General features: G+C 33.9%; 1 protein-coding gene across 3 annotated transcripts in view; it reads right to left on the bottom strand.

Moving 5' to 3' along the window:
- Positions 1-2,212: 2,212 nt before the first annotated feature.
- Positions 2,213-11,048, bottom strand: part of LOC134541120 (protein cappuccino) — a 136,739-nt gene continuing 127,903 nt past the window's right edge. For all 3 annotated transcript variants that reach the window (XM_063384301.1, XM_063384300.1, XM_063384302.1), the window contains exons 15-18: positions 9,580-9,631; positions 5,886-6,041; positions 4,037-4,109; positions 2,213-2,906 (exon numbers count right to left, since the gene is read on the bottom strand). In XM_063384301.1, coding sequence (XP_063240371.1) covers positions 2,877-2,906; positions 4,037-4,109; positions 5,886-6,041; positions 9,580-9,631 — 311 coding nt within the window. In that variant the 3' untranslated portion in view covers positions 2,213-2,876. The remainder of the gene's footprint in view (positions 2,907-4,036; positions 4,110-5,885; positions 6,042-9,579; positions 9,632-11,048) is intronic.

Below are 11,048 nucleotides of genomic sequence, written 5' to 3'. Positions count from 1 at the left end.
CGCAACAGGGAAAAAAAACTTATTAAAAAAAATTGGTTGCCTGTAAAGTCGGTTTACGGATGATAGTTTAACGTGACGTCATTACAAAACATTGATGAAATTATTGATCCAGAAGGAAAGGGAATATCATATTCGGCCTGAGACTGAGCCGTAATAGGTTTTTGCAACCAAACCATTTAGGCATTAAAAATATTATATTCTTTGAGGAAGAATTTTTTTTTTAATTTTTCTATCTTTTGTATGATAAAATCTACCTATGCATATTTTTATGAATAAAATTGAATCAATTTTATTGAATTATCACTATTTTGTATGGATACAAAGGAGTGAAATGAAATGTACAATTTAATTAATAAATTTACTTTTATTTGTATTCATTAATTCATATTTATTACTTTTGAAATGTTGCGTGTGACGTATTTATTTTTACAAGTACAAAAAAAAATTCGCAGCTGCCGAGATTCAAACCGATTACCTTTGAATTGGAAATCATCCACGCTAGCCACACGACCACGAGTCCATTTTGAAAATAATCGATTCAGATGGTCTAAATTAATATTATTTCACGCACAATATTTGTATTTGTTTGAATTTCTTTTAACTAGCATATTCTCTGTTGGACTCGAAATATTTACACGCTCGTGGGCTCATAACTATAATACGGTGTGTGATTTAGTTGATCAAATAATAACTCCTGACAAATAATTACCAATTTCAAACTAAAGCGTGAAAAATTATCATACCAGCAATAAATATTTAGTTACACAGCTGAAACAATACTCATACAACACTGTTTAAATATACCGATTTACACTAGTAATTAAAATAATACGTACTTGTAAGAACGCCATTTCCTTGCGAATATACTCCCGTGGCGCGGTGCACAACAATAACCTCGAACCAGTACGCCGCCACGTGCCTGCCGAGTTCTCTGTACCGTCCGCAACATACCAGAGAGATGCCACGCATGTAGTGGGACATCCGTAGTGGGACAATTTCGTGCGTGCAGCCAGCGTTCATCGATTTATTAGACGTCACGTCAAAAGGTATAACTCTATAGTTATAGAACACGTGTCTAATGAATTCTTACCTTTTTCTGGAGAGCAATTTTTTTTCCATTTCCACTTTATTTCTTTGCTTGCCTTGAAGCTAGTCCGTGGAATGTTCAGCTCACGAGCAGTATCTTGGGTTTTTAATTTTATTATGTCTCGTGAAATTGGAATTCCATCTCCCCTCTTCTCTTTGATGAAATATACCATGTGGGTTTCAATGTCAGAAGACTGTTCCTTTTCATGCAGCAAAACAAGAAGGGATGTTTTTACACAGCCGCATAGCCACTTGTGTTTTGTGTAAATGTTTTTGTTAAATTTACGTGTGAAAATACGTTTTTGTGACTGTTTCCTTAGTTATTTCTAAATGAGGCAGGTCTGGACATAAATTTTTAATTGTTAACTTTTCCTCGTACGTAAGTTTTTCTGTTCGCTAAAATTGTTTGTACGGAATTCATTATGGCGATTTTTAAAAATCTTACATGTTTGCTGTACGCGCCAAATAACGCAGTCACATTTTCATAATACTTAGTTTTTTTTTTTTTTTTTTTTTTTTTTTGTTTTTTTTACAAAAGTTGAGGTATAATTTAATTTTTCAATTGATGTTCATTCAAGCAAAGTATTTAAATCAAGGAAAAGATAATCGAGTATGCAACAATTTGACTATTTTGATGTATCATGCTTAATTCTACTGTAAATCTATTGAGGGAACTTTTACCAATAATTTTTACTACTGGAGATACAAATACTGGGACAACACAAATCATAAATTGCCAGTAAAGATCCGAACCCTGTATAACTGCCATCACTATTTCGTAATGATCCAGTTGTTTTCAAATAAATGTACAAATATCTGTAATTTTACATGAATAGTTTACAGTGTGGTGTACTTGATACGAAGAACCAGGTACCTGGAACTACGAAGAAACACATTAACGGTTTGAGGCGCATACTTCATTAAAAAAATATATCCGTAAACTAAATGTGTGAGAGAGAGTATGTAAATGCAAGTAACGACAGGCAGTATGCGCAAGTGAACCTGTAATACAGAAAGCATGTTAAACCGAATCACTGCAGCCTAAAATAATGATATTTGAGGGCCTGATAAAATTTTAACACTGAAAGCATTTAAAAAAGAAAACACATACAAATAACTAACATTATTTCTGCCATAGAAAAATGACATTTATAAAATATTCCTTATATACATTACATATACATATATATTTATACATTGCATTTGCATTGGTTGTACATTTCTGTTTGTTTATTGTATTTCTTGCTTTGTAAATAACCATAAGAAGTACTAAAAACATAATAATTAAAAAACTTTCTGCTATGAGTAGTCTCTGGAATGTGACAGACCTCTCAAAGTATGTTTTAACATCTCCAAAGAATTATTTTTCATTTGAATTTTCTTCTTTCACAATATCAACACTTAGGTGTCTACATACAAATTTCTGATGCATGCCTATGATGAAATACATAGGTAAAGCAGAGAAAGAAAAAAAAAATCACATCAAAAGGTTTTTTTTTTGCCAAACCGCAGCAGTTCATAAAAAATTGTATCCATAAAAAAACACAAAATGTAAAATATTATAGTAAAATGATTGATATTTAAATAGCACCTCACACAAAAACAGGACACAGATACAAACAATATCTGCAAAACTATTTCTTCTGCTAGAACCACAAAAGCCATGATACTATCAGTCGCGGTGATCGTTGTTGAGAAGCAAGTAGCAAGTGCTCGAGTGTGTGATAAAACTGTGAGAGAAAAAAAACTGTCCGGAGCTTTAAACTTGACTTCAGCTACTTAATCTTGGTTCACTTAAACTTCCGCTGTATCTTCGCTTTCTGTGAACAAGTAACACACAACAGGGTTGGAAGCTGTTCAGAAACTGATGCATATTTTTAAAGTTAAAACAATTGCACTACTGCATCAACTTAAACTTAAACTTATATGTTATGATTCCTTAGAGTATAAGAACTGATGGATCCGATTACAGATGGGTTCAGAAACTAAATATTTCCATTCCTATAAAACATTTTGAAAGAAAAAAGTTTCCCCAATTTAATATTTGAATTCGATATTCATATTCGAGAATATAATTGCAAGTTGTATTAAAATTTGATTCAATGTAAAAAAAAATTCCAATACCACGACAACATTAACACCACCAACTCTAATTATGGCTGTCGGGAAGACTTCCCAGGTCAAATACGTCCTTAGAATGCAATTTAGAATGCGCTAACAAACAGTGTATGCCCTTTTATTTTCTGTTGACAGTAGAAGTCCATAAAAAGACAACATTTAGTTCTTTATTGCACTAAGTGAGATTAAGTATATTTTAGATACAAGGAAACAAGCTATATGTGCCATTAAGGGGCATAAAACAATTCTGCTGTTAATAATGATCGCAGGCATTCACGGCCATTGTCTGAAGTAGCTTGGCTTCTGGGTTGTAGCCGTGTCCTAGGCGAATAATTCACCGATGGAGTCGCCATTTTCAGGGAGCAGTTACCTACTAGTAGGTAACTGCTCCTTGATGATGGCGACTGCAATGTCGACCGAAACGTCGGTGAATTATTCGCCAAGGACACTGCTACAACACAGAAGCCAAGCTACTTCAATTCCGCTGTTAGTTTTGCTTAAAATTAAAACGTAATAAACAGTTGAAGGCACACTACAAATGTGAAAAAAGTGTATCCGAATGTAAAACAAATTTTGATTTTAGCATAAAGAATTACCAAGCAGGTTAATACATTTGAAGTTTCGTTTTGTCGGGATAGTGTTATTTTTTTACGTCGTGCGCCACGACACAATGAGAAATAGAATCTAGATCTTGCGGACTGTCAGGGTGCGTATTTCGTCATGTTGACGTCACGGCAACCTTGTGTTTCATTGGCTACTGAGCGTGTCATGTCCATCGTGACATTATGAGTCCAGCTTTAGACCAATATTACAATTTTAATGTTTCACTCACAAGGCCTTTTTCGTCCAATTTGGACTTCTTCACGTCGCGTCGTTGCTCTTGTAACCTCTTCACTTGCTGGGTCCTGAAATCATGGATCATTCACAGCCAGTAGTTAAAAAAAAAAGTTTTGTACAATTGAATAAACTCAAACACACGTTCAGATAATGGAAAGCATTTTCAGTATTCAAAAGGAACGTACATTAAATTACTTTTTAAGTAAGTATGTATCCACAAAATCCGTGGTTAGCAAAGTGGTGACAAATGTTGCAGGTATCAAGTAAAATGAGTTCTGATCAATGATTTCATATTCACAGACATTTATAAAGGTAAACATGAGAAGTCTCATATTCAAGTAGATTGCACATTAACAGTGAGGCGCATGCAAACTACGCAATGATTTTACCTTTCATGACGGGGTTTTTTGTTTCATCATGCTAATCGAAATGATTGAAGGTTACCCGTTTATTAAATAAGATTACACAAAATATTTAATGCAATCACTAGGTTTTACATGTGCTTCTTTATAAAGTCAGCTAAAGTTGAAATGAGATACGAACTCGATTTTATTAATGAAAGCCACATAAAAATTTACACCAGCCATATAAAGTCCAAGTCAAAATTAGATTGACAATCTTTGGCTCTAGCATGAAAACATAATACGATTTAGGGTGGGTATATGCATTTGACGTTGTAGCTTAACAATATTTTCACTACAAATAATAGAGAAAGTACTTGAGATGGAACACCAGAGTTTCGTAATAATTTTTAATTGAAAAATAATTTTTACAAACGCTGCAAAACTTGTCGCTGTAGTGAAAATATTTCTCGGAAATAACAAGAGAGAAAAATGAATGTAAAATAAAGGTGACAGAGTTGTTTTTCTGTATTTACTGTTGTTTTAACCGTCTCGTCGTTTTCAGTCCAATTTGTTCGTCTGTACCATCATATTTCCTTTGAACGGAATTCTGATTTGACTAGGCAAGTAGCATTTGACATTAAGCTAATATTGGCTTGTTTTCCGAGTGTTTATGTATTTGTGTTTGCTGTCCATTCATATGCTACTTCTATGACAATCAGCATAAACCAGCAATTGCGTATATCCAATATATGATAGTAAATCAAGCTACTGAACGTTTATTTTTGATGTGTTTAACATCTTAGCTCTTGGTATACGGCATTTGGTAGCATTAATTTCGTGAATGGAACAAAGTCGAATGGAACGGAAATGTTTTTAACTACGGTACTGCCATCTGTGGCCAATGGCGTGAACCAAAGTTCACAAAGCCAAAGGTAAAATTTATAAAATGAACTGTTAAGTGAATTTTAACAAGAAGGGCTGAATTTTAATAAAAATTTATTGTCAAAAATCAGGTCCAAATCAGGGGTGTAGTAAATTTTTTTAAATTCTTTATCGGAGCAGTTTCATTATATAATTTAAAATTTCGGTCTGCAAATCGAAAGATTTTATTGTCGACGTAGTGCTGCGACTGAGACTTACAGCGGCGGGTGCGGAAAATACGTGTGATTCGCGACTAATTTAGTTTAAAACACAATTTGCATATATTTAACATGCTCGGCATTATTTTTTAAAAGGATTCTTCGTTAAATTTCGTGCCCTAGTTTCGTATTACGTGTGTATTTGCAACATGGTCCAGATTTAATATGAATAATTTCGTATCTACTATTAACCTACAAGTTAATTTAAAATATGGCTACCTAAGAGTACCTATGCAATTTTAATTTTATAACAGCCCATGTAATTAAATAGGCACTACAGTTGGAACTTTAAAGCGAAATACAGAGTTGTTCTCAAAATAGCTTCCTACAGATTTCACCTGCAAAACAAAAAAATACTTACTTTTCTTTAATTATTCTTTGTTGTTCTTTTTTCCAGATGTCTTTGAAGTCTGTGCAAAATTGAGACCATAACGCAAAAAATTCCTTAGGATCAAGCTCGTCTGGTTTTATGCCCCCCTTGGGCTGGTACTGGTAGAATTCCATCGTCGTTATAAACCTGTAACATGGACACTTATCCGTTATGCTGCATCTATATTGTAAGCTTTAGAGGCAGTCACCAACAACTATTACTGGGCTTCTGGGTTGAGAACACATCGGTAAAATGGTGTGTCAGACGTTTCGGCATGCCTTATTGCAGCCATCTTCCAAGGAATAACAGCTGGGAATGCGGCAGTAGGCCGAAAATCACTAGACCAATACTCATTTAGTTGAAAGATACTAAGACCGAAAGGCACTAAGATCAACATGCACTAAGACCGAAAGGCACTAAGACAGAAAGGCACTAAGAAAAGCACTAGACCAAAAACTTATCTCTCTGGGAATATTTCTTAACTCTTGCAAAAGGCACCACGCCAAAAGTCGTTTCTCATCAGAAATTTCGGTGAAATGACTTTCGGTATAGTGCCTGATACCCACCTATATGCCTAGTCATGCTGGGGATTTAGCCATGCAGTAAGAGGGTCGTATGCGTACTGTACTTTGTGTGGGGATTGGTCAGCCATGGCATCGATTGAAACCAGTACCAACTACCCTTATCTTAAACCTAGGTTATAAATATGTTGAGTTGGTCCGAGGTTAAACCTGCGAAGGCACACGGAAAACTCTGGGCATGCTTCAAGCGTAGGAGAATACAGGAGACAAGAGTACGGTCTGAATGAAGAGTTGGCCAGAGCAGAAAAGAGTCTACCATGAGGACGCTAGGTCCGCTTACATATTTTATTGATGTCTGGATTTTAATGACCAAGGACACTAGAGACCCAGGCAAAGGATGGCTACACTCACCACCAGAAAAAATGCCAAAAATCATCCAAAATTATTTTTTTAGTTATTGAATCGATCGATTGCTCTCCTTGTTTCAATCCTTAGTCTAGGAAAATAAAGTTAATTTTTGCTTAAAATTTCTTTTCAAATTAATCACCACCTCAATTTAACATAAATTCCCATTTTTTAAAAATTAAAACACATTTTTTTTTCAAATAAAATTTATTACATAAATACTGCATTACAAGAAGTACAACAAGCAAATTAATAAAGTCGTTAGCATTTCTCGATTCCTTCACTCTTCCTGGAGAGTGAAGCAAGTCATTTGCATGTCTAGGCATGTATTTTCCGGGAAATGCCACATTACAGTTGATAACCACATATAGCACATAACAGAGTTCTCAGTTACGTTAAAAGGACAGTGATACATGTAAGCATGTGTGCAAACATCTTGCCAGAGGAGATAAATTTTGATCCTACTGAATGTGGAACCAGTCCTTAACAATTATTGAGGTGCCTTTTCAAGTATCTGTAACGTATAAACTGGCTACAACACCTGTTACACTGATATTTAAAGCATTTATAATCGTGAATTATACACACTAACGAATCTTACAAGTTTTTGATGTTGTCACGGTTAGGCACACTTGGGTGATGGAACATCGACAGTTGTTGCTTCCTTGGTTTTTTGATGTCACTGCTGCTGATGAAACTGTATTCATTTAAGTCTCCAGTACTGTTTAGAAGGTAGGTAATGTTAGAGATACTTAATGCTAGAGATCCATGCCCGGCGAAACCGCTGACACCAGGATCTCTGTTGATTACTGCCTCCTAGCGAGGCAAGTGCCAGTTCCATGTTTGTTTACGATGATGTGGTGTGCGAAAAAGCAAGGTCTGATCCAAGAAAACCTTTCAATGGGAAGAGACACGAAAGTAGACCGAGCTTACCTTGTGTCAGACACACAGCAGATAACCTAAACATGTATCGTGTATCGAATGCCAATGTTACCGTGTTATTTCACATGGACGAACTTAATTTATTCACGCTTACAACTACCAGGCGAACATCGACATGATGTTCCAAGAATTCAAACACATTGTGCTACTTTTGCTTGAAAAATGAGCACCATGATTGCTGGTTACAGTCAAGTACTGCCCGCTTTAATAGGGTAGGTGCTGAGAAGGTTTTTCGATCAGTTTATCGCCAAACATGAGTAAAAGCATTTCGTAATTCGGCCGTAACAGTAACTCTTCGAGAACTGAAAACAAATTGCATACCGTTCTTAAGTCTCACGACGTCGAAATCCGCAAATACATTTCATTAGACAGTAAAAAAAAAAAAAAATTAGGAAGTGTGAAAAACGAATTTACTAGAATACCTGGTTGCCATCGACCAGGGTGTGGAGGCCTTGGATTAGATTGCACAAAGACATGACAATTTGAGGACCTTTAAAACTAGCCTGAACGCATCAGTACCTCGTGTGGCAACGAAAGCAGACATTGCTTCTAAACACAGAATGTGATTGATTTGTGTACGATGGACGAAATCGATAAAGTTTCCAAGGACGAATGACAAGTATAAAAAGAGGTCTTTCAACCTATTTTTAGCCAGTAAAATGCCGAAACATAAATCGATAAATGCTAAAGACTTTAATAATTTGTTTGTACTTGTAGTAGTGGAGAATTTATGTAATTTTATTCGAAAAATGAGTTGGTTTTATTTTTTTACCTGGGAATCCAATGGTCAAATGTTAATATCAAGTGATATTGAAATTTAAAAATTAATTTTAAGCTAAAATTAACTCTTTTGCATCGACCAAGGACATTAATGGATTGAATAAATCATTTTATTAATATGTATTTTAAAATATGTTTTATAATTTTTTAGGTAACTAATTACGGATTTACAATATGGCGAATGTGATAAATTAAAAATGGCAGACACGTAAATCAACACTACACCCGGCACCCTGTGTTACGCCCGCCATTTGCATATTGCTAATGCCATTTAACACAAGCTGATAAACGGTAGATAAAAAAAACATCGTTTCTGCCTATACTATGGAACTGTCCAAAATATGTATAAATGATTAGGTTGTGAAGAAAATGTCGTCATTGATTTTATAATTTAAAGAAATGTATTAAAAAGAATTTAAATGATTTAACTTGTATATAATTATACTGGAGGGGAAACTAATTTTTGTCTGTCTGTGTGTGTTAAATTTAATTTCTGATCCACAATATATGTACGTACTTAAATTAATGGAGTTTTAGAACATTATAACTGAAACTTTACTTAATAAATAAAGATTGTTTATTTATAGTTTAGAAAATAGACTATATCATCTTACACTGACAACTTGTATTGTCTTCTTTCATTTATTATTTATGCAGCAGAAACCAGGTAAAATGACTTACTGAACCAAAAACGATACAGGTGTAGAGTATTCATTCGGATAAAACCAAATTCGTTTTTATAACTACGGGTTGTTAGGACTATCATCAACAGCCTTGAAGAAACTCTATAAAATTGCTGAACCGCTGTCAGGTATTCTGGTAACTAATATAAATAACGCAAAAACTATTGATGCTATTTTTAAGCTATTTTTCTGTAATCATCAAACTGTAACATCTAAATTTTATTACCTACCATAAGTCATCTTAAGGATAAATATAAAATGAAATTTTTTTAACTAAAACATAATCAATGTAGTGATTTATCAGATTTATGATGCATGCAGCATTAGTAGTTTGTACTTGTAAGAACCACTTACTTCTGTTTGCATTCTTGAAGGTGAGCAAATTCTCCTGTCAGTTGGTCATTAGCTGAAAAATAAATAAATAAATAATTTGAGAATACATTTAACACGCGTCAACAAAAGGATTTTATTCGTAATCACTCACTAAAGTAACTTAGTTTTAACAGCGAATCAGTGAAATATAATGAATCTCAGAAAATTCAGTGTAAATATCAAAACTACTAGTAACATAATTTTACACACATATTTAAATATAAATAAGTTATAAAAATTAGAAATTCCTAGAATATTTTATCCATACATACTGTCTTTAGACTTTTTTTATTTAATATTTTAAGTTTTCCTCAGGGATGTATTAACATTTTCACCTTATGTGGACATTGAACAAAATTAATATTTTATTTCGATTATTTTAAGATGACTCTGAAAATAGGAACTTAAGTTTCCGGCAGTGGGTTTCAACAATCTTTGAAAATATTGTTATATTATTCATGGTACTAACTTTTCAAAGAAAAAATCTATTTCAGCTCGGCCTAGATGCTCAAGAAAATTTCGAATTTTAAGTTTATTTTGGGGCACTCAGCATAGGCGTGCCTACAGAGGGGGCCAGGTGGGCCATGGCCCCCCCTAATGTAATCACTCAGATCGGCATTTTCTCTAATGCGTTCGTTAATATTCGTATATTCCTGGCACTGTGACACTCAAACTGTGTTTCAGTGTTGCAGCGTGCTATTTAACAATATTTTTTTAAACATTTTATCGTTCTGGAAATACAGCCGCCTTAGTTTATTTAAAACACTAGGTACCTTAAAATGGCCAAGCAAAAAAAAAAATTTAAGAGGTTTGTTAAAGTTCTGTTGTCTGAATTGCTGTGTTTGCATTCACTAAAAAGAAGTTCATTTCAAGGTAGATCTGGACCAAGCTATTGGAAAATTTGAGGGGGAAAAATGTGTAAGTACCCTTTAAACATTGTCTATGGAAAAAAAAAAAACATATTTTCAAGATTGTTAAAATTATACGGATATAAATATTAACTAGTAAACATATCTCGTTGATACTGCACAAAAATATAAACACGGCAATGAGTGAATGTATTTAGGCTATTTAACATCCTAAATTCAGCTTCTGATTTAAAAATTTAGCAGGGCCCCCTCTAATGGAAATGTCTGGGCACGCCTATGGCACTCAGTAAATTTCTGAAACATTCTGGACACTGTATGTTTCTAAATATTCCAAAATGATAAAAACATTTTCGTATCAATTTTATTCTATGGTATTCTAGTCAAGTGTTTATTGTAGTTTCGTATAATTTCTAGAATATTCTTTATTATGTCATGAAAAGCAGTAATTTTCTTTGCTGTGCTGCTAGTAACAATTCTTCTCTAATAAACTAAGCATGAAAGAAATTTATTCGTTCCTTGCGATAAGTGTTGCCGTTATCAAAAAATATTCCAGATAATAGATTCTAGTAGTATTTAGAATAT

The sequence above is a fragment of the Bacillus rossius genome, chromosome 18 (assembly GCF_032445375.1).
Source record: "Bacillus rossius redtenbacheri isolate Brsri chromosome 18, Brsri_v3, whole genome shotgun sequence".
In the NCBI taxonomy this organism is placed as follows: domain Eukaryota; kingdom Metazoa; phylum Arthropoda; class Insecta; order Phasmatodea; family Bacillidae; genus Bacillus; species Bacillus rossius.
The sequence above is the reverse complement of the archived record's forward strand: the minus strand, read 5'-3'. Positions and strand labels throughout refer to the sequence as shown.